The sequence below is a fragment of the Thermobia domestica genome, chromosome 18, assembly GCF_964235325.1.
Source record: "Thermobia domestica chromosome 18, izTheDome1.hap1.1, whole genome shotgun sequence".
Classification (NCBI taxonomy): Eukaryota; Metazoa; Arthropoda; class Insecta; order Zygentoma; family Lepismatidae; genus Thermobia; species Thermobia domestica.
In genome coordinates this window covers 73,127,725-73,153,484 of record NC_137471.1, presented here as the reverse complement: position 1 = coordinate 73,153,484, position 25,760 = coordinate 73,127,725, and the positions used below count along the sequence as shown (strand labels likewise).

The 25,760-nt window shown below is 37.7% G+C and overlaps 1 protein-coding gene across 1 annotated transcript in view; it reads right to left on the bottom strand.

The window, feature by feature from the left end:
* Nucleotides 1-25,760, bottom strand: part of Ac76E (adenylate cyclase type 2 Ac76E) — a gene marked incomplete in the record, with an annotated part of 460,518 nt that overhangs the window by 225,579 nt on the left and 209,179 nt on the right. Inside the window, 2 exon segments of the mRNA XM_081745497.1 lie at nucleotides 1,145-1,379; nucleotides 23,945-24,112. Of these exon segments, the coding sequence (XP_081601623.1) occupies nucleotides 1,145-1,379; nucleotides 23,945-24,112 (403 nt within the window).

Here is a 25,760-nt window from a genome sequence, read left to right as displayed (position 1 = left end):
ATTTAATTTTATGAAATAAATACTTATATCAATTAACTCATATTTCAAACCACAAGTGAGTTGTGAGGTTTTGGAACAGGTTCCTGAGAACTAACGAACAGTAGACTCTGTCGTTATGATCGTCTTCCATTAAATGTGATAGTAAGTGCAACTTCTTTGAATAGAAGTTTTTGTCTTGTTCATCGTCGTACTCTAGAAAAGGCTGTTTTCGAAACTCGTGGATTTCACTGATTTCGTACGACATGAAACATTGCTATCATTCTGTTCTGTTCTCGTCAGTTCTCTTTGGCCTAATGTTGTTTTGTGAAATTATTATTATTATTATTGGGATTTTCCAACTCTATTTTAGACAACCGGTATTCCCGAACGCTTTTGTTGAGCTCATACTCTACTTTGTTGTGCGTTCATTATTATGTCCACAAAGTCATTATCTTTCGTCAATGTTATAGTTCAATTCCGCTTTTGCCGTGCAACAACTCATCATAATCATTATCGTGATTATCATAACTATTACTATCATCTTACGTACAGAGGGGCCAAATGTCTTAAAACAGTCATCTTACAGAGAAAGGAGATCACCTGGCTGTTACCAGGCAGTGGCGTGACGATACCTGACTTATTTAATACTGCAGTTGTCCTGTAACCTACTGGAACGGCATTAGTCTCGTGCCATTTAAAATGTAATATATTTCACTGTAATTTTTATACAGTTACCGTCAAGTGTGAAGTATTATCATCATAAGTAATTAAGGATTTAATCTTGAAATGCATATTAATTACACATGTATAAGTGAGTTGATGTTTAACTTTTTACTTTTAGTGTTTAATGTGTAAGCTAGTATATGTAATTTAATATTTAATAAACCAGCAAATAAAACTAGAATAAAATAAAACAACTTTCTGAAATATTTATCACTTTGAACACTAAAATCCGAAATACTTGAATAGACAACAGCCAGAACACCTATCGCCACAAAATTCAAATGCAGATAACTCGGGAAGGTACTTCACCAGGTCTATTTATGCAAGGCTGTCTTAGAACATGTGACACAAAGCTGATAGCTAAAGCAGACAATTTATGAACCAGGTAGCAACGGGAAATGATTTTAAAGGTAAACAGACAATAGTTGCACACATTACTTACCAGAGTGATAACTGCACACGTTGAAATAAGAGCTATTGTAAGTAGAAAAATGGTTAGCCTTAGCCAGCGACTGTTTGATACAATGCTGGCACTGCATGGCTGAAATTCTGTTTGAGTTGGCGTTTCAGTGGACTCCCTGGGACACGGACCTGAACACTTGTCAAGCCAACACAAATACAGGAAAATGAGCAATGCTAGGAATGTTGGTCCATATGAGCCATAGAGAACAATGCCTCTGAAAAGAGAAAATGCATATTTTGATATTGACAATGCATAATGTGACAATTCATAAATAAAATATGGCGTTTCTCGTATTTTGCCCTATCTCTACGCCCAGATTAATAGACAAACAATGAAACTACAACTTTAATTCAGAAAAAAACGCACTTTCTTAAATACAGAGTGTTTCACGAACGAAGATAACTACCAAATTACTCTAAGTTTTTGTATATACAGGAATACTTATACGTTAGTCCCAATTTATTGCGGTTTATAATAATTTAATACCAAAATTCCAATTATTAAGCTACAAATTCAAACTACTGCCGCCGCGATATGTAGCCTACTACATATATAACCAGAATTACATTTAGTTCGAGTCTCCACTATCCAAGTAGCGTTCCGGTTTCATTTGTTTTTCTAATATTATGCCCCCTACTCACCACTCACCCGTAATTCATCACCTTTGATTGAAGTACATGTGAATATAGAGTGACCCAAAAGTAGGTATACAGCACTATACGTACGTCATTTTACTCCATTTAAATAATGAATTTAGTTGTTTCGGTCTGTTGCGAGTTTAACGTATGAGTGACCTGTATGAATAATAATAAGTAATTGACATAAATTGCCATTAGCAGATCAGTACGGGAGTGTAAACATACTTTTGGGCCACCCTGTATTTATTTCACTTCTTAATTTCCCTTTAGAATGAATGCTAAAAGAAACAAGAATGATGATAAAGTCTGTTATCAGAAAGAAATAGAGAGTAATCAATTTGCAAGATAAGCTGCACTTGATAATAAATAAGTATCAAGTAGGCATAACCAAAGACAAAATTTCACGAGAGTACGATACACAGACAACTCTAGACCAATTGTCTCCCGATGAGACAATTCTATCCTAATTCCGTACGGATTAGACAACTGCAGCAATTGTCTATGGATTAGACAATTCTACCCTAATACTGTACGGGTTAGACAAATACAGCAATTGTCTATGGATTAGACAACTCTACACTAATTATTGATTGATTAGACAACTCTACAGTAATTGTCTACACATTAGAACAAATTTACACCAAGTTTTATCCAAAAAAAGACTAACTGTATATACAAGTACACATTCCTTAGATATATATAAATAAATATTAAAGAATAATCTTATTTTTCTACATGTATCTTCGTTTTTAAATCTGATTTATAAAAGTTAATTAATCGATTTGAAAGTTCCTTGGCAACGATCATTCAGTTTACACGCATTATTTAACAGCATCGTCGCTAATTTAATTATTCAATTATTGACATTTCGTTAATATTCAACCTTTTCTTTTTTACTTTCTTTGTTAATCTTGTTTCTCTTCTGTATATCACTGCTGGCGTAATCACCGCTTTGTAAACTATCCCTACATTCTTTATGGCTACATACTTATTTCAAATTTCTCTATCCTTCTTGCCTCTATCCTCCAAAGACTTCTTCCAACTCTCTACTTTCTTCAAACTTCTTCAATACTTGTACTCTACAGTACCTGTACAACTTTGTCGGCAAATATCATACACCGGGAGACTTCATCGCTCACATCTTTAATTATAACATCCATGATAACATTGAAGAGGTACGCGCTGATAGTCTAGGCATCAACTTGACAAAAGTGTTCTCCTTATCGAGTTTAAGGGCAGATCATGTAACAATTTGGCATCTGATAGTTATTGAATATATACCCAACACTGATTACAAAAATGCCGGATGCCAGAAAAAAACACCTCACGGGAGGGCAGCAGAGGGGGAGAAAGCCGAAATTTTAGCCCTTTATATTATTCACTATATCTCCGTAACCATTGGGCCTAGAGCATCCAAACTTTTTTCATGTTGTTTCTATAATTGTCTTCGACAATTTAATTGCGGTGCATTTTTGAGCTAAATATAACTTTGGTTTTCTTGTTGTTTTCATTTTTACTCGTATTTTTGCGCGTGACGTCAGTTTTTTAGCCACAGATTATTTACAAGATCGAATTCGGAAAAATGTTTTCTCTAAAAGTTTTTCGTCATTTTATGGTCTTTCAAAAAATGTATACTTATGTTAGTGTAGGACTAATAGTGCCTGAGTTATAGCGACTTTTATTCTGTCGTGTGCGAAACTGATCACGGCACAGCCCAAGAGTTACCTTCCCACAAACGGTAGATATTAGCAGCTGATGATGATTAATATATATATATATATAATCTTGTCTACCTACAAGTGTATAATTCTTATGATTAAGTCTGTCTATAATCTAATTAGAAATACCAATTTTTAATATCAATTGAAGGGCTTTTCGAAAAGTAACCCTTGTGAAAACACAGGATTTCTTTGAATGAAAAGAGAGCTTTTTCTAGTACACAGTATGAGAAACTCTGCAAATCTGTTTCTTTATACGTGTCTCTGATACCTTCTAAAACATGCACAAACATGCAACTTTCTATTCATTTTTCTGAAAAAAAAAATGTTTCGACAAGGGTTGTTTTTGCTACTACATTAGTTCTGAGCGAAATAGAGCAGGAACCAGATTTCAGAATTGTCCTCAAGAGAGAACCATGAACAATCTGCCATGTGTGTGTATATATTAGGACCTTTCCCTCTTAATACTTACTATAACGGTACGAAAAAAAAAAGCAAAATAAGATATGCCTAACAGATTTTATAAATGATGATTTTTTAAACTGTTAAATCTTATTTACAGAAGAAGCACTTGCCTATTGTACAGTTGCTATAATACAATAAATCTATAATGAGAAACGTAATAGAAGGAATCCGTATACTTAAGAAATCTCTACACAAGAGAAACAATTATTTGATTTCTGTAATTAGTTCTCAGTAATGTCATGCCACTTTTATATCCTAAAAAGATAAAGGAATTTATGATGTTTTTCATGCATCACTCAGTCTTCATCACTCTGTTCATTAACTGATATTGATTTTTTTTTACTCGCTCCGACAACTACACATTGAAATGCACAAGAAACCACGATTCTTACATTTGCATTTCAAACTTACACACTTAAGTTTCTGACAGCTACACATGTTAATCTCTAAACAAGCCTTGGGAATATCTTCGAGTGTTTTCAAAACTGGTCTCAGAATTTGGTCCTCCAAGTACCATCCGGAGTCTTCTGGCCTTGTTGGATAGATCTCACACTTATCATCGTTTCCCAATTTGCTGTTTATGTAATGGAATCTCTTTATATGTTGTTCCACAGCATTACTAGTTGGAGATAATCTCCCCAGGCTACATTTTACTAGAAGTAGGAGCCTAGCTCCATCACATTGACTTTGAGGAGCTGTTTCAGAAACAGTTCTGCAGATTCAATAACGTTTGCTGATAAAGGATTCTGTCGTAGGGCAAATAAAAGGTCACACTTCTCTGAGTAAGTAGACTACAGTTCTCTGAGTGTAGATAATGCGTTGGTGGAATGAACGTCTTTTTTGTTGTTTCCGGTAGTTCTAAAGATCAGAAGACTCTTAAGTCAAACTTCGAGGTCGATGTACAAAATCTTGAAGAGAAGCATGAAGATTCTAGAATGATACTCTCTGCTGCGAACCACAATTCACAAAGAATTGTTGTGATGAGTAGAGACACCGATGTATTACTGCAGTTGGTACACCATTGTGACATAATTTATTGTAAAGAATTGTACATGATGACGGGATTGCAAAGACAAGAAGGTTTATTCCAGTTCACAACCTTTGCCACCAGTTATCTGAGAATGAGAAGAGAGGTAATGGCTTATTGTGCTCTATTTGGATGCGGCATAACGTCATATCCAGTTGGAACATCAAAGATCAAGAACTTTCTATTTAATCATGTCAGAAAACTGTGGCCCTTTATTTTCCTCAGGACTAATTCCTTTATCAGCAAGCGCTATTGAATCTGCAAAACTGTTTTTCACAAGGCTCCTCAATGCGAAGATCTGTGATGAAGCTAGGACGACAGATTTTACGAAAATGAGCCTGGACGAATTACCTCCAACTAGTGATGCTCTGAAACTACATATAAAGAGATTCCATTAGCAAACAGCAATTTGGGAAATGCTGATAAGTGTGAAATTGATCTACCAAGGCCAGAAGATTACAGATGGTACGTGGAGGCCCGAATTCTTAAGCCAGTTTTGAAAACACTCGAAGATATTCCCAAGACTTGTTTAGAGATTGGTTCCCAAGGCTTGTTTAGACCATGTGTAGCTGTCAGAAACTTCAGTGTGTAAGTTAGAAGTGCAAATGTAAGAATCGCGGTTTCTTGTGCACTCCAATATGTAGTTGTCCGAGCAAGTACAGAAATTCAATATCAGTTAATGAACAGCGTAATGAAGAAGACTGAATGATGCATTAAAGACACCACAAATTTCTTTATCCTTTTCGAGATAAAAGAGGTAATCAAGAAAGTTCTGTCGCTTTTTGTGAAGGTCTATGTTCAATTGCCCCTCACACCGTGAGTTGAATGCGAATTGAGATAAGGTGAAGGTCAGTTGCTTGTGTGGGTATATCCAACATACTACCTGTTCGTGGCAGTTCAGTTACACCGTGAACTCGTGTAAGGACAGAGTGAACATTGGACCTCCACAGAGCGTCACAAGGGCATGCGTGTTGTACAACTTCAAACTGGAATCAAACGCCGTTGCAGCGGGACAAAAGATATGCCAGGCCTTTGTTGAGGGTGTTGTGACTACACGGACAGTGCAGTGGTGGTTTAACAAGTTTAAGGACGGTGACGAAACACTCGAAGACGCATTACTTGCTAGAAGATCAACACATGTACAAAATGAAGACTTTCAGGCAGCAATTGGGGCGAACAGTGGCCAGAGATATGATGAACTAAGACTACTATTTTCAGTGTGAGTGGAAAAACCGTTCGGGAGTACCTCCATCAACTTGGAAAGCACTACAAGTTGGGTCGATGGGTCCCATGATATAACTCCGGGCCAGAAGGCAACGTGAGCAGATACCTGTGTTTCTTTGCTGTCTCGTCTGAAGAAAGAGCCATTTCGGGACAGGTTGTTGACATGTGATGAGAAGTGGGTCCTGTACGAAGCTCCACGGCGCCATTATCATTAGTTAGCATCCCATGACCGGTTCCAAAATAGCTGAATTCAGCACTGCACCAGGAGAAGGTCCTCCTGTATGTTTGGTGGACTGCTCGAGGCATCGTGCATCGGGAAGTGATACTAGCTGGTCAGAGCATACATGCAACTGTATACTATCAGCAGTTGGGCCGTGTTCAAGAAAAGCTCAAAACTCTGGAGCCAGGGCTTCTGAATCGCAAAGGAGTCCTCCTGTTATAGGACAACCGCTAAGTCCCACGTAGTTAGGATGACCCGGGACACCATTCTACGCCTTGGATGGAAAACACTATTGCATCCGCCATACTCCCCGGACATTGCACCGTCCGATTATCACCTGTCTTATTCTTTGGATAATCACCTTAGAGGACGCCAGTTCAAATCCCTAGTAGAAGTGCAAAATGCTCTTGATATCTTCTTCGCTTCATGGTCCACCAAGTTTTTCCGCGATGAATACATGACCTTCCAGAACGTTGGCAAAATGCCGCCGATTCTGAGGGGGACTATTTTAGATCTTTTAGGTACGTCTTAGGTGACATATCGATGTTCGAAGGCGGTGTTCGAAAAAGCGACAGAACTTTCTTGGTTACCCTCATATAAGAGTGGCGTATAACATTATTGAAAACTAATTCTAGAAATAAAATAATTGGTTCTCTTGTGTAGAGATTTCTTAAGTATATGGTTTCCTTCTAATACGTTTATTATACGTAGATTTATTGTATTATAGCAACTGTACACAATCTTAATAATAGGCAAGTGCTTCTTATGTAAATACGATTTAACAGTTTAAAAACTCATCATCTATAAAATCTGTTAGGCATATATTATTATTATTATTATTATTATTATTATTATTATTATTATTATTATTATTATTATTATTATTATTATTATTATTATTATTATTATTATTGCTTTTTTCCCTTACTGTTACACCAAGTATAAAGAGAAAGGTGGTCATATATAAAAAACGTGGATATCGAATATTTCACGAATGGTTCTCTCTTGAAGATAATTTTGAAATCTGGTCCCTGCTCTATTTCGCTCAGAACCATTGTAGTACATAAATAGAAGTGGCAGATCCAGGAGGGCGCGATCGGGGCTATCACCTCCCCCAGAAGAGGAAACTTTCTTATTTTATATATAAATAAAACTCATCCCAGAGTTAGGAGCTTTTAAAAGTAGCTGTAAGTAACAGTATTACAACCCACCGCCCTCCCCAGAAGTCCGTCATGGTTCCGCCCCTGATAAATAGAAGGGCTTGCAGTAAAAACAACCCTTGTCGAAACATTTTTTTTTCTTCAGAAAAATGAATAGAGAGCTGCATATTTGTGCATGTTCTAGAAGATATCAGAGACACATATAAAGAAACAGATTTGCAGAGTTTCTCATACTGTGTACTAGAGAAAGCTCTCTTTTCATTCTTAAAAGAAATCCTTTGTTTTCACAAGGGTTACTTTCCGAAAAGCACATTAACTGATATTAAAAATAGATATTTCTAAAGAGATTATAGACAGAATTAATCATCAGGATTATATACTTGCAGGCAGACAAGATTATATATACACTATGAGTTCAAAAGTATCCGGACACCTGGCTGAAAATAACTTATAAGTTCGTGGTGCCCTCTATCGGTACTGCTGTATGGTGTTGGCCCAAGGATGTTATAAATAGAGGATCTGCCCATATGCATCGTCATCCTATTACATCGATGAAGCCAAAAAACAACCGAGCATCGGCACGTCTGATTGGCTACTCTCGTTTCCGCCATCGTCTGATTGGCTACTTTCGTTTCCGCCATGATTGTTGGCTCAAAACATTGCGATCCTATTGGGTGTAGTGGGCAGAGTAAGGGTGGCGAAACTGTGACGTATGGTTCAACATTTTGTTGTAAGGACAGATCCTATATTTTATAAGATCCTTGTGTTGGCCCACTCTTAGCCTTGATGACAGCTTCCACTCTCGCAGGCATACTTTCAATCAGGTGATAGAAAGTTTCTTCGGGACTGAGTGCTGAACTGAGGAGAGCTATCGATGTAGGTCGGTGAGGCCTGGCACGAAGTCGGCGTTCCAAAACATCCCAAAGGTGTTCTATAGGATTCAAGTCAGGGCTCTGTGCAGGATAGTCCATTACAGGGAAGTTATGGTCGTGTAACCACTCCGCCACAGGCCGTGTAGCATGAACAGGTGCTCCATCGTGTTGAAAGATGTAATCGCCATCCCCGAATTGCTCTTCAACAGTAGGAAGCAAGAAGAGGCTTAAAACATCAATGTAGGCCTGCGCTGTGAGAGTGCCACGCAAAACAATAAGGGATGCAAGCCCCCTCGAAGAAGAACACGACCATACCATAACACCACCACCTCCGAATTTTATTGTTGGCACTACACACGCTATCAGATGACGTTCACCGGTCATTCGCCATACCCACACCCTGCCATCGGATCGCCACATTGTGTACCGTGATTCGTCACTCCACACAACGTTTTTCCACTGTTCAATCGTGGAATGTTTACGCTCCTTACACCAAACGAGGCATCGTTTGGCATTTACCTGCGTGATGTTTGGCTTATGAACAGCCGTTCGAGCATGAAATCCAAGTGTTCTCTCCTGCCTAACTGTCATAGTACTTGGAGTGGATGCTGATGCAGTTTGGAATTCCTGTGTGATTGTCTGGATAGATGTCTTTCTATTACACTTTACGACTCTCTTCAACTGTCGGCGGTCTCTGTCAGTCAATAGACGAGGTCCGCCTGCACGATTTTGTGCTGTACGTGTCCCTTCACGTTTCCACTTCACTATCACATCAGACACAGTGGACCTAGGGATGTTTAGGAGTGTGGAAATCTTGCGTACAGACTTCAATTGCAAGTGACACCCAATCACCTGACCACGTTCGAAGTCTGTGAGTTCCGCGGAGCGCCTTATTTTGCTTTCCCACGATGTATAATGACTACTGAGGTCTCTGATAATCAGTACCTGGCAGTAGGTGGCAGCACAATGCACCTAATATGAAAAACGTATGTTTTTGGGGGTGTCCGGATACTTTTGATCACATAGCGTATGGCAAAAAGTAAATAGTTTCAGAGCTTGGGCTGTCCAAAATCACGAAAAAGCTAAATTTCAACAGGCCCTATTTCGAATTCCAGAAACTGTGGACGTTGGTTCTTATCAACGTAAAGGAAGCCACTCATACAGAATCCAAAAATGCATTTTTCATCAATTTTCAATAAGTGTACAGGGTATTCCTTACAGGGTGTAATTCTCAGATATGCTCTCAATAAAATTTTCAGATATACTCTGATTTCAAGGACGGTCCAAACTAGGCAGGAGGTAAGCCTTGACAACATTGGACATCCAATGCTTCTTAGGGAAGTCGGAAGTGTTAGGAGTCGGCAGCTCCATGTTTCTGTGTGTTCGGAATAACGTGTGATGCGATGTATTTCGTCATTGGTATATTTCACGTTGTCTTCACTTATAAACGTAAAAGGAAACGTCACAGCATGCGTTTTCTCGAGTACGAGAGACCGTGCTGCTGACAATCCTTAACACTTCCGACACTGTGCTAAATGATTTTCTGTTCACTGCTATCAAGGCTGATCATTTGCCTACTTTGTACCAATCATAAAATCAGAGCATATCTCATAATTCGGTTGATGGCATGTTTGGGAATTTCTCCCTGCAGGGAATACTCTGTACACCAATTGAACATTAATGAAATATGCATTTTTGGATTGCGTATTCGTGTCTTCGTTTATGCTGATAAGGACCACCGTTAACTGTTTCTCGAATTTGAAATAGGGCCTTTTGAAGTTTGGCTTTTTCGCGATTTTGGTCAGTCCTAGCTCTGAAACTATGCACTTTCCCCACAGGTCTATATGAACTTTTTCTCTTATTTTGATGTAAGGAATCATCTCTTACAGTTTGTCGGTATAGTTCATTAACACCCTATATATATATATATATATATATATATATATATATATATATATATATATATATAAAATAAGTACATCCCGTCAAGGATGGGACCGATTGCACTGTGGGCCAGAAGCAGAATCTCACTAGACGAAAAGTGGTTTTGACAACTATGTCTAATCTATATTCGGACAACACAGTTGTGTTAAGTAATAACCGAAGTTTCTTGTCGCACATCAATAAACACAGATAACAGCCTGTAGTGGTCGCAGCACGTCAAATTTGACAGTTCATTATCTACTTTGTAGTGCGCTGAACTGGGATGGTATGAACGTAAAGTTTGTGATTTAATTATATATGTGAAAAGGGAAGGAACATTCACGAAATAAACTATGAGTAAATGTATGTATATGTACTTGCTGTTTGACTTAAGTTTTGTTTAATTGGTTTATGTTGCTTTTCTGTAGAAGTATCTCTAGAGCGTGGGAATAATTACGTAGTAAAAGAACTGCTATTGGAAATTCAAATTGACATTTAACAATGTATGTCCATGTCTGTATCAATATCTTTCGTTATGGTGTAATTTGATATATGTATTTCGAAATATAGTTGTGATCTACTGCCCATTCTTGCCCGACTGTTATATTTATCTTATTTTCAAAGATAGGTGTAGAGAGCCGGACATGCGCCTCGTGTCGTGACGCGCAAGAACCTGTACGAGGTGCTGCGTTCTAAACCATCAAACGAAGCACTTTATGTTACGGACAAATATGGAATGGAAACCCTTTCTGTGGATGTTCTTCGCAGTGTGAAAGTGACTTTAAGTGCCTTCAAAGGTAATTTCGAGAAGCGTTGGAAGCTATGTAATAGAATGAGTGATAGATTTTTATCCAAATATAATGATTGATTGGAAGGATATACGTATTAACTTCTCTGATAAAGTGGTTACTGCTTTTAAAACTATCTTCCGAAGCCAAGAGCATAGACCTTCGACAAGCAAATCAGACAGACCTAGTAAACCCTTTGAAGATTCGGGAATGAAGTCGGGAGTGACCTTGTGATGCCACTCGTTACAAAGCATTTTGAAGAAGATCTGCTGTTGGCTACCCAAAGGTCATTGAGAGCTGCTGAAAAAAGATACGGTAGTTATATTAGGAGAAATCACTCAAACGACACCTAAGAAAACAACAAAATACAAGAAGGCTTATCATTCGCCAAAACTCTACCCAAACACATTCTCCGGACGAAGTCGTAGCACTTATTGTATACAACAATTTATCTAAAAGACAGCATGCAATTTGAGATTAGTCGCAAAGGCAAAACATTGTGGCATATGTCCTTCGTTTAATGTGGTGCGGGAAGCAAAATTAGTGTTATCCCAGAGAAGAGAATATTATAGTAACTGACATGTCAGCCGAAGTTCATTTACAAGCAATAATAGAGCAGACAATTGAGTGCATCATGACTTTATAGGAAGATGTTATTAAACAGTGTATCAGAGAAGGAGATATAATGAAATTAGTGTGTAAGTGGGGTTGCGATGGAAGTAGTTGTTATAGTGTATATAAGCAGAAAATTCAAAGAAAAGATGAATCGAAGAATGTATATAGTGACTCAGATATTTTTGCTATCTCCTTCGTTCCCTTATAGTTGTATTCAACATCGGATGGGGAGGTTGACAAAGTAATTTTGTGGCAAAAATCCCAGACCATTGTCGCCTAGATTTTGTCCGCCCATTAAATTGTTGTGCCAAAAAGAGACAACTGTCGAGAAAGAAGGTACGCTTAGTGAAAACGCAAACACGTAATTTAAAGCCTACTAATGTACTGATTCAGGAGAAGGAAGTAAATGTTATCCCCGAACTTGTGTTCACAATGGTGGATGGGAAGATGTGCAACTCTGTTACAGAAACTTCCTCTCAAACATGCTATATATGGGGATCTACTCCTAACAATATGAACAATATTGAATTACGAACAAAAGTTATGTATAGTAACAGATATGGATTTGGAATCTCCCCCTTACATGCTTGGATCCGATTTTTCGGATACCTAATTCACATAACTTATCGATTGGACATTCACAAATGGCAGATTAGGGATCACGAAGACAAAGTCAAATTCTCTGCACGAAAGGAGCAAATTATTCGAGAGTTCCGAACGAAAATGTGATTTATTGTAGATCAGCTTAAATCTGGGGAGCAGGAAATTGTAATGATGGAAACACAGCGCGGCGTTTCTTCCAAAATTCATCGCAATCCACTGGGATTATAGGAATTAATGAAGAACTGATTCGGCGATTTGGTATTTTATCATGTGGTTGTCCAATTAATATAGAAAGATTTGATGCGTTCACATTGGAAACTACCAAACCGTATCTTAGTCAATATCCATGGTTCTTCATGTCGGTTTCTGTTTATAAAATTCTAATTCATGGAGGAAGAATTATTGACGCAGCCACCTTGCCTATCGGAATGCTCTCCAAGGAAGCTCAAGAAGCAACACATAAGCACATTAGAGCACATAGGGCAGCTCATGCAAGAAAAAGTTCTTAAAAAGAGAACATTCGTGATGTATTGCATATGCTCCTCCTCAGGTCCGATTTCAAGTCAATCTCCTTTCCGAAACAAAAAACAAAAACTCATTCCCTCCCTGATGTCAGGAAGTTACTTTCAGAACCTGCTATTAAAAGTGCAGCATCTCAGGAAGGTGAAGTAGGCCTGCGACATGGCCAAGATCGCTATAGTCATAATTGTGATGATGGTGGCGATTACGTCAGTGATGATGATGATCATAGTAATGATGCAGACGGCGACAACGAAGACGACAGTGATGAGTTCTTGGCCTGTGAAAGAAGATTGGATGCTTTCTCTCTTCAATCTTTGTAACTAAAGTATATTATTATTTGGCTAATTTATTTATTTTTTTTTTTGTTTTTTTTTATCTTCTACCATTTAGTTCATTATTTCTCTCTTACGTATCGTTCCTCAGTTGTTTTGAATATATTGTGCTCACTTATGGCACCAAGTAATAATTTTACTAGTATAGTGATCATATATTGCATGCATAGGCGGAGTACTAATTTTTTCCAGTCAGATTCTACATCTGGCCCACTGTGTACTGATTGTAATCAATAATAGGGAACCACTTTACTAATATGGATAAAAATTTAATTTCAGGAAGAAGGTATAATGTTTAGTCCCATTCCTCCATTTAACCTTTACGCAAAACAATATTTTCTACATATTAGTGCATTTTACCTATGGAAAAGCATTGCTTTCAGGGGTATTTCAGAGACAGGTTTATTAACCCAATAAATAAATTCAATGAAGCTTTATTCTAGGAAATACACGGAACTAACTTATCACCATTGTCAAAGCAAGATTATACAGCCTGCTGTGTCTAGTTAATAGAAATATATATTTTTCATTATCTATGTACGTAGACTTTCAGATGTAAAATTCCAACCTCATATCAATCTCTTTAATACATTTAATGGTAACTGCAGTTTTGATAAATTAAGTTGCATTTTTAATTATTCATTTATTTTGCATTTTTGCGCAACATCCAGATTGTGAAAGAGCTATTAAAGTGGGATCCGAATGCTGTACTCTAGGGACCTAATGCAGAGTCGTTTTGACGTATGATTAGCATCATACTAAAGGTCTGATTACTGCAGGAAACATGTTTAGTATGGCACTAATCACGTGTTAGAAAGCTTCTACATATAAGGCCCTAGGTCTCCAACTTGAGTCACTAATAAAAATTGAATATTTTCATGAATAATAAAATAATCCTTTCATTTTCAGGATGTCCACATTTCTCGAAGTTCTTTCTTATCCCCTGCGTATCCCGTAAAAGAATAATACTGCCAAAATTTGATTTTTTCAGGGGCTAACTGTTGTATCGTCGGAGCAATTTTAGGAAATTTACGGGTCAATTGGGGAATTTATTTAAGTTTGTGAGGAAGAATGAGTGAAAGTCAGGTAAGGGGAATAGTAAAAGTTAAAAAAAGTGGTTGTATTTCTTGGTTGTTTTTGATGTTGTAAGTGGCAGTGTATGTGGAGGCAGACGGACTATTCCGCGGGGAGCTACACTTGTTTTACTATACGGATCCATAGATTGTAAAATGTACAGAAAAAAATTGGTCAAATCTTTAATTTGTCCATTTCATGTCGAAAACAGAACCCAACCAATCCCTGTGGGGCTTCTAACCCGTTCCTAGTACTACTACTCCTACTTATGCTATGGATCCGTATAGTAAAACTGCACGCCTAATAACGTAATCTAACATAACTTAATGTAATCTAACCAAATATAACCTAACCAATCGAATCCAATATATTTTGCTACTTTTTTTCGATTTTCAAATTGGTCCGGCGATACAATAGCAATGCCTTTTTCAGTACGACAGTCTTGATAAGCTAGTAGGTCAATTCAGATTTCTAGATTTTCCAATGAAATGTCTTGTGCTTTATCTGTTTTCTTCAATAGATGCCTCGCAACTTCTATGATTTTGTGTATGGACTAGTAAATGCCCCAAAAAATGCTGAGTCTTGTTACAGGTATAGATGAACAATGCAAGAAACTCAGACGACAATTGTTTACATGGAGACAAACAGATCAGTTACTGAAAATATACTCAAATAATTATTAATTTCTATACATAGCACCATACAATGTTACTGAGATTTGTGTCACCCCTTCCCGGTATGCTTTTGCCAAGTAGATACACCATGTCTGATAAAGGAGTTTGTTTACCAGCTCTTTTATTCACCAAGTCTTAACAGTTTCTTCTTGGGCTTTCCTGTCTCCTAGCTTGCTCATTTCCCCCTCTATCTACCAGCGGCGTAGCGTAAGAGAACGCCGGTATGCCCGGCATCCCCTGTTAATAAGAAAAAGTACGTATTTCATTATATATAAATTGTTTGCTTGTAATTATCACAATTATTTCCACTGCAATCTTCTGGCGCGCTCTCTCGACTTACTTTGACAAGAGGAACCTACGCATGCGCGTCGCTCAGATGCACATTTTCTGTCTTTCCTCCTGTCCAGCGTTGCCAGACCTAGCATAATGATGCTAGATCTAGCATAATTTGCATGTCTCTAGCATCTAGCATCTTGTTTTTAGCATCCTGGCCAAATCTAGCATAATTTCAGCAAGTTTATCAAAAAGCCGTAAAACCTGGAGATGAGAAAGAAGTTGGTCATGGGAAGAAAAAGACCGGCAGAAATGTATCCTCTTCCATTGATTCATGCAGTCGGTAAACCATACAGGCAGTCTTATTTTCCGAAGTAAGTTAGAAATGGCTTTTTTTTTTTTTTTTTTGTGGCTCCACCCAGGGTTTTCTAATCCTTTAACTCCGAGGTATGGGCGGAGCTATGGGGGCTATTCTCCCCCCAACTTTTTGACAACTTCACCATCTTTATTTCTGACTTCATGATCATCATTATTCCTGAAATGAAAGGTCCGAGACCGACCAAAAATCTGCCCCCCCCCCCCCCCAGCAGACAATTCCCAATTCCGCTTATGCTGCGAAGTAATTTTCTTTCAAAATATGTAAACAAACACTTTGCATTCATTTATACGATATATACGCTATTGAGCCTGGCAACGACTGCACTAATTTAGTTGAGTTAAAGTTTTGGTGCGTGAAGTATTGAGTTCTATCCACGCATCCTTGCTCTGATCTCAACTTCGTTTTTTTTTTTAACTCCTGAATTAGTAATTACGAGGATCTAGCATAATTTGACCGAATCTAGCATAATTTCGATCAGGTTTTGGAATAATTCCGAGCTGTGAGTCTGGCAACGCTGCTCCTGTCGTATGCTATTTTCCTCGGGCTTCCAGGCCTACTGAAAGCATCGGGGTTTTCGTCTGCTTTCTGTTGAATGCGCATGCCCAATACTTCCCGTCTCACTCCTCCTCATCCCTTGCAACTCATCATTTGCTTTAGATATACGCTGGCATATTCAAGTATTTCCAACTGTATATATTTTGAACTAAGCTATAGTTTCTGAACAGAACGTGCGAGCCTTAATATAAAGGAAATAGAACAAAACGGAAATGGTTAGTTCAACGCATTTTTGAAGCATGCCGGTTATGTAAATAATAGTATTAAAATAGTTATGCCTTAATCACAGCTAAATGCATCGTAATTGTAACCTTCATCGTAAAGGAGCTCAAAGACACAGGCATAAATATAAAGCATTCTGTAGAATTACGATCACCGATCTGGTAGGATAAGAGAGCCACCACTCCCCGTCACTCGCAAAGATTGTGCCAGGGCCCTTCAGTCACTGGCACAAATCTCGGGGACATAAGGGGAACATGTTCGCTACAATCTTGTCCACCCCCCCCCAATAATCCTATTTGAGATTGTGATGATGATTTCTATCCGACTGCCACAAACGAAACTGATGTCCTTTGACTTGTTTCATTTTTAAAAAAGAATCGTATTCTTTAATTATTAGTAGTCTATTTTCAACTATTTGTTTAATTCCTGCAACAATTCCTATAATGCTATTGTGGTAATCATAATTTTGTTCAGATAACAGTATTGTTGCGCCAAATATAGGCCTGATTGATTTTCTTTCATAGTTTTCGGGAAGTCATTATTTGTATTGTTATAAAACAAATGTCCTAAAATTTTAATGTGGATCATTGTGGATGCGTAAGTAGAAACATGTCAATTATTATTGTTACGCCCCTCTCCTTCGTCACCACCACTACGATGTAGTCACGTGATCTTCTTTCGATGCATCTTCTATAATCATTATCAGTGGACTTTCTTTAAAGCAGCAGAAGACGAAGAGTAGGGTAAGTATGTAATACGCAACGGAAGAAATAGAACACGTCACACTGCGTGAACGTTTAAGCACTCACGAAGGCGACGTGAACGGCCCGAGTCGCCAGCTTAGGATGACATCCCAAGCAAGAAAAACACAAACAAACGCTTCCAGATGCGGAATGGAGAGAGTCTGTACCCAAGGAATCGAACAAGGAATAATCAGAATAAGCTGAAAAAGATCTTGATACAATAATAATATTGCAATGACCAGCAAACAGTTCACAATTCAAATTATTATTACAAACTGTAAGCCTAGAAGAAAACAAATCAGCACAAAAACATATACATACATAATACATATATAAACTAACATGCACATATTTTATCAAGTAACACATTATCTGCTTTTTACATATTGAACTTATTTCCTTTTCCTTCAGGATGTAGCTGTTTTCCAATGATTCATCCAAATTATAATGTAACTGGACGACGGTCTAATTCAAGTTGATATATTCTTAGATGTTTTAAACAAGTATCTCTAGGTATATGTCAGTATTATTAATAATTGGATTTTTAATTGTACTTTATTATCTTAAGGTATTCCATAGTTAACCTCTTGTGTGTGTTGACTATCCTGAAGAATGATTCCTAATTGCAATAAGAAATACCGTATGTGGATAAACAGTACTCTTTTGTATTTTTTAGTTTCTTAGGCGTATTTCGAGTTTTCATAACTTTACTTCTTTATATTTGTATTTAATTAAATATTTATCTCTACTAACATGAAATATGTTTTGTACTATTCTATCAATAATAAATATGCATTTATTTTTCTTATTTCTTCTTTAATTCAATTTCTCGACGTTTATGTATTCTTCACATGTATAACATACTTGGAATACGCCTAGTTCCACATTTCAACAAACCTTGTAATCCAAATCATTCTCCGGATTTTAATTTCTCAAACATAATTATTAATATTAGACTTATATATATCCCATATCCTAGTAAAATATTCATAACTTTGTGTGGCATCAACAGTCCAGATCCTAAATGTTGTAAACAGCCATCAGATATTACAAGAGCAGATAACATTGTTTCCACTAGAAATTTTGATTATGCTTCAACAGTTTTAATACATAAAGATGGTCATCGGAAATTGCGTGTGAGAACCCGGAGTGGGTCCACTAATTAACACTGCATACTTTAAACTTCATATTTCTGATAATTATAAATCTAAAAAATACCATTTAACTTCTATTTGTTTAAGCTTCTCTTTTCACTTAGTAACCATTTTTTTTAAAGTATATAAGATTACTTCCTTTTCTTTTCACGAAGAAACTTAGAGATGCAGAAATTGTACCAGTTAGCCAAAATATGCTTTGCGTTGAGATACAAAATAAAATTAACGACAAATTATGGAATAAATAATTGAATAAATAAGAACAACAAAATCATAATACTGAACAAATAAACGATCAGAGTTTGGAATGCCATCACATAACGTGTGGGGCATTACATTATTATTATGCTTATATTCAAATTTCAGAATGTGCTCAAGGCACTGAGTTGTAATAATGATATGTACCACTATTTCATCTACATCATTTCGTATATAATATACGAGTACAACAGGTTTACCTCAGAAATCTGATTCATCTACTGTAATATGAGTCTCTTCTCCCCTCCCCCACAATAAGCCTTAAAATGTACCCTCCTGCCGATGTTATCGACAACTCTGCTTCCCTAATCCTCCACAGCATTTTTTTCAACTTCATAAATATTTTGAACATCGTTAAAAAAGGAAAGGATTATGGGAACAGTCTTACCCATCCCACGAACGTTGAAGACAGATTTGCACCCTTGTCTTCAGTATCTGGATACAGAAACAGGCCCCCAGAGTTGGTTTAAGTGCTTTGTATTTACATCTTCAAATGATATATACAATCAGGCCCATATTCACGAACGGGCTTCTGAGTTCCGGACACAAGATGACAAATTTCTAGGGGCGATATATATATATATATATATATATATATATATATATATATATATATATATATATATATATATATATATATATATTGAAAGAACGAGATTGACGTGTGGTATGTGGAGAAAAAAGCCGCCCACGAGAAAGAAATGAAGGGAATGATACTGGAAACAATGTTCATACAAAAGTGGGGCCTAGTTTTCTCGTCACAACGGTAGTAGCAAGAAGGAGCTGAGACAATTGGTTTTTAAATTCTAACGTAATCCACGCATTCGCTTCTCTATGCCCCACTAGACCTCCAATTAGGGGGGCTTCCTCCTAAATTTTGTATAACCCTATATTTCTATTCAGAATAGCTATGTATTGCTGCTTGCAGTAGTACTATATCGCACAAATGACTAACTTTGGCATCCCCCTTTCGGAATATCACGCTACGCTACTGCTATCTACACTCTTAGACACGTGGTAAATGCATTTATAGAGACAGAAGCCTCGATTTACACTCATTGACATCTGCTGTAGTTTACTAATAGTGGTAAGGAGGGCTGCTGGAAACGTTTCTGTAGTATATATGAAAAGGACGTGAACTTCTGAAAATAGCTTGATTGTTTTCCAAAGTATTCACTTTTAAGATCAATACACTTTTGCATACGCTCAAAACAGTTTTGAAAGCACTTTTTCCACTCCGAAGCTGCCACGTCAGAAACCCCTGTTTGGAGTGCATCAGCAATTACATCAAGCGACACAAATTGCTTACCACACATCTTATTTTTCATATGTGAGAACCCCCCCCCCCACACAAAATCATCAGGTGATAAATGGGGCGAGTACGGACAATTAGTCATTGATTCGACATTTTTAGTGAACAAAAATCAACAGTTTGGTGTGTTGAGAAGGAACTGGCGTAGTCGTAGTGAAGAATGATGTGACGATTTGTGTTTGTTTCATGCAATTCATTGATGACCTAGGGAAAACAAATTGTTGTATAAAACTCGCATGGATGACTTAGGGAAAAAGTCCTTCTATATTTTAAATATATGGTTGTCACATGCTCGGTGTAACCCGGTTGATTTCTGTTTACTTTGAAATACCCAAAAGCTGCTGCTTAGTATGCATAGATCCAGGTTTTGTCCTCTGTAACGATATAATACACCAAATTTGACTTGCCTCAGTTGAATTTGAGCATTTCTCTACATCAATTGGCACAAGTTTGTTTTTGAGATTCGGTCAAGTTGTGTGAGATCCAACGGCTTGAAAGTTTCCGTACGTTCAGGTGGCCAGACAAAATTATATGTATTGATTTTGTGTCAATGTTGACGGATGCCTGAATCTCACAGTATGCCACATGCCGATCTCTGTCAATTATTTCATGTACAGAATCAATATTAATTGCAAAACATACAGGAATGGATAACCTTGACGAAATTCATCACAGAAATTTGCGACCACGCCGTAATTCAGAAAATCAACTGTACACAGTCCTGTTGCATGATGCTTCATTACCAAAAGTCCAATGAAGTCGCTCGATTCATTGTTTCCATGTTAAGCTACATTTGAAATAATATTAATAATTTCCTGACAGTACTCACGAGAAATTTCCATTTCTTATACAGAATTACTTCTTCAAACTGCTGTGTAAAATAAAATAATAAGCTTAAATAAACAATGAAATATAATTGAAACATAGAAACGTCCAGTCTCCCGAATTTTATGGACTAATGGTGGAACATTAGCATCGTTGTTACTTTCAGTTTGCAGAAACGTTTCCGACAGCCCTCGTAGAACGTTGGTTAATGCTTCATTCTCTGTCAGAGGGTGAGTTTTCCCTAGGGCCCTCTTCTTTTCTAATTTTTTTGTTTTATGAACAATATTTTGCTTTCTTGCTTGTGTACTTTTCATATAAAATTCACCTGAACTCAAAGTCTCGCAGAAAACTGGAACGCATCGTATAAACATTTTAATGAATCACCCAACCGTTTTTCTTTCTAGCCCTGTTCTTCCTTTCCAAGATATATTTGTCTAGGTATAGAAATGTCTGCAGGATATTTTCCAAAGAGGAAGAGAGGACAAAAGATCGACATAGTAGCGAAGTCACGAATATACACACCTTGACGTATACAATGCTTCATGTAAAACAATTATTATTGATGCACTTTGGGTATCTTTATTAACTACATTAAAATACATTGCCAAGTTCGATTTCAAAACATTCTTTGTTAGTAAGCCTTACATAACAAACCATGCGTACTGCCTAATTTTCAATCTTCTAGCCTAAGCAAGTTGAGCTGGGCGTTGATCAGTGAGCCACTCATTTCTTCATTAATTCAGTCAGTTAAGAGTCAGTTAGTGCATGTGATGCAACTGTACTATTCCTCGCTTTCACATGTGCACCACACTAGCACTTGCACACATGCACAAATACCCGTAAAACTATTCGTAAGCAATACGTGTAATACACGTAAACTATTCTGTACGTATGTAGGATCCGTGCTGTACACACAGCTGTGATGTGTGCAGCTCCCATGTTAATCCACATAGGTATATGCACTGTTTTTGTACGGGATATACACTCGTCCCGTACACGTATGTGCTGTCTGCGAAAATAACTCGTTATACGAACGACACGGTATTATAGCTAGAACCGAAGAAAGGTTCAGGAGATGATGAACACAATAGTTTACCCTGGGAAATAATACGGAATGAAAATCAAAATCGAAAAGTAGAAAGTCATGAGTATATCTTGTCGAAACACGCCCTTAAGGATCACAGTAGAACAAAGAGAGCTTGAGGAGGCTGATCATTTCACATATCTGGGAAATATTTTTGATGGACGACGCTTACTACACCAAAGAGATAAGATCAAGAATTGCTGTAGCAAAAGTGACATTCAAAGAGAAAATATAATTCCTAACTAGCAGGCTTAACATTGGACTAAGGAAGAAACTGGTTAAGTGCAACATATGGATAATGGAATTGTATGGTTCAGAGAATTCGACAATACGGAAGTTAAGTTAGAGGAGAAATACGGGATGTTTCAGTCAATTAGTCCCTTTTTCATTTTAAACCAAACGAAATATGATGGGGCACTGTTAGTGATATTGTCGTGTACACTGAAGTTCAAAGTTTGTTTTGACATCTGGGAATACTTGAAATCTATATGTACTTCAAAATGGCGCCGTTCTTAACGACCGAAGAGAAATCGCATATTGTACAGTGGTATCTTGAAACGAAATCGCCCACTACCGTGCAGAGAATATTCAAGAAGGAGTTTCCATTTGTTCCAGATAAAACTGCAATCAAAATAATTGTGAAGCAATTCCGTATCACGGGAAAAGTGACAGGAAAGAAAAAAAGGAGGGTGCAAGCCTCACGTTCGCATACCTGGAAACATCGAACCCATTCGTCGCAGTGTTGTGAATTCACCAACGAAGAAATCGTTGAAACGTTTGTCTATGGAAAATAATGAATCGTTGACCAGCTCCTGGCGTATTCTTCGGCAAGATCTGCAGATATTCCTCTACAAAATTCATGTATTCCAAAGTCTAACGAACACGAACCGTATTAATACAAAGACGATCGAACGTGAATTCGGTGATCACATGGAGGAAAATTCTGATATGTTGGATGAATTGTGGATGACAGATCAAGCGTACATCCACCTCACGAGAGACGTAAGCAGACAAAAATGTCCGCTACTTTGACTGCAAAATCCACACGCGATCTAGACCAGCCTTCACCCGGCCAAACTGTTAATCAGCAGGTTGATTGGTTCCTTCTTCTTCTTCGATGGACACTTTACTGCGGAAATTACCAGGAAATGTTGGCAACCTTCTTTTTTCCTGAATTTAGACGGAAAATGTTCCCATTACGTCGACAATGGTTGCAACAGGACGGGGCTTGACCTCACACGACTGCAAAAGTTCTGTTATCTCCATTACAAGTTCTAGGATTGAGTGGTGTAAAATCGATTTCTGACGCTCTTCGATTGCAGAATTTCCTGGCCACCCACCAGCCCTGACTTGAACTTCTGCGATATTTTTCTGAAAGAGAAAGTAGTCACTAGGACAACAAATTCATACACTGTAAGATTTGAGGACGACAATCATCGATTGCTGCTCACTTTTCGATAGGAATATCTGTAGACGGGTTTTCCAGAACATCCAGATTCGCATGCGGGAGGTTCGTAACAGGCATGGGGGATACATAGAACATGTCATGCATTCTGTTCGCCAGTAATGAAGTTTAGAACAGTACTCTTTACAGTAGTTATTTGTATATGTTAATACGTTTGGACACAGTAATAAAAAGGGACTACTTGACTAAAACGCTCTGTGCTTAGAGAACTCCCAAATGATGTGTTGGAAGAAGATGAAGATAAAATGGACAGAGAGAGTAACAAATAAATATGCATTAAAATGTGTAGGAAAGAAGAGGACGGTTTTATTCAGTATCTTTAGTAGGAAAGCCAACTGCATTGGGCACATCTTACAACGAAATTGACTTCTTCATACCATCATAGAGGGTAAGACGAAAAGAAAATTAGGAGTAGGAAGAACACACAACTTATTGATGTTTTGAAGAACAGAATAAAATATTGGATGTTAAAGAAAGAAATTGAAAATTAAGAAACATTTTCTTGCCCCAACTTAAGGAAGAGGATCTTTTATTAGTCCCAATACACGGAATATTTAATAAGCATTAAAATCAGTCTTTTTCGAAGGGGGGAAGATATTTACACCACTAAATTTTACAGTAATCGTATTTTATACTATAGTATTAACTACTTACTTAGGAACAGTTAGAAACTGAATAACACCCATCCCTAGAAACAAGGCAACAGCACATATGACGTAATATCTGAATTCACAATCTGGTTGGTTCCTGTATTCCTTTTCTTGGTTAGACTTTCGAAACCATAGAAGAATGGGATTCAGTTCTTCTGATTTAAACCATTTCCTGAAAAAATAAAAATATAGGAACATATAAAAATTTAATATATATATATATATATATATATATATATATATATATATATATATATATATATATGTGTGTGTGTGTGTGTTTGTGTGTGTGTGTGTGTGTGTGTGTGTGTACATTTTAAACAACTCCATTTAAACTAAACTCTTTGATCATTTCGCGCATTGACGGCGATTTATTGTTGGATCTAAAGTGGTGTAACACAAACAATCTCAAGAGTTTGAAGTGGAAGCAGAAGCAGGATTAATTGCTAAAGTGAGAGATAGAGGGACATAGGCCAAATGTGATTTTGATTCGAGAATGTAGCTTAAATCTTACAGGCTTACACCAGTAATGAAACTCAGTGCATTAAATGTAAAAGTATTACTCTAAATGTGGAACATACGGAGGGCGGTAGAGAGAAGTAAAAAAACAATATTTTAAACCTACTTCATATCTCATAGATGTGTCTCTTGTATTTCTTGTGTTGGCCTCTTGTATTTCTTGACTAAAACAATTTCTACCAATATCGGCTCATATCGCCCAATTAGTCTCACCAACGTCTTTAGTAAGACCATGGAGCGCATTTTGGTCACCCGCCTTCATCCTTTTTTAGAAACTCATCACCATCTGCCTACAACGCAAGCTGGCTTCCGACCATCTTTGAGCACCACGGATCAACTGCTTAAGCTCTCGAGCCTCTTAACCAACCACTTTAACAAACGACTATCTTCAGTCCTAATCTCATTTGACATTGAGCGAGCATTTGATACGGTATGGCATCAAGGCCTTCTTTTTAAACTGCTACATCTTCTTCCTATACCGTACGTCCGCCTCATAGCTAATTTCCTTCATCAACGCCCAGCCTTTGTACAAATCAACCAGGCTCAGTCTCACCATTTTGTTTTTCGTGCTGAGGTGCCACAAGGTTCCGTGCTCTCCCCCTTACTCTATATCCTATATGTTGCAGATATGCCACAACCTCGGCCACCCATCCATGCACTACAATTTGCTGACGACACAGCCTATCTCGCCTTGTGCTCTTCTGTGGATCGTATTAACACTACTCTCCAACCAGCAATCGATCAGTTGGTCACCTGGTGTCTGAAGTGGAAACTCAAACTAAACCCCGCCAAAACCCAAATGGCCTTATTTGCCCGCAACCGCAACAAATTTTGTCTAACACGAAATCCTGAGCGTCTCCATCTTACGCTTCTCGGTTCACCGTTGACCTTATCGAACAGTGTGAAATATCTAGGCGTCATTTTTGATAAACATCTCACCTGGAGAGCCCAACTTTCTCAGTTACAAACTAAAATTCGACGCCGAATAAATTTGTTGCGAAGCCTCTGCGGCACCAACTGGGGTCTCAACACCAGGCTCCTTCTCCATACGTATAAGGTCTTTGTCCGTCCAGCTCTTACCCATGGTCATATTGCTTGGTTGTCTGCTCCACAGCACTTCTACAGCAAATTGCAAGTCCTGGAACGCCATGCTCTGCGCACCGCTTATTTCTTACCGGCCAATACTCCTACTAGGGAGGTCTATCGGCTCACCACCATACCCACGCTTTTACAACATCTTTATCGTCTTCGCACTCGCTATATACAGAGCCGTATAGCTGAGGCACATCCAATTCTCGGTG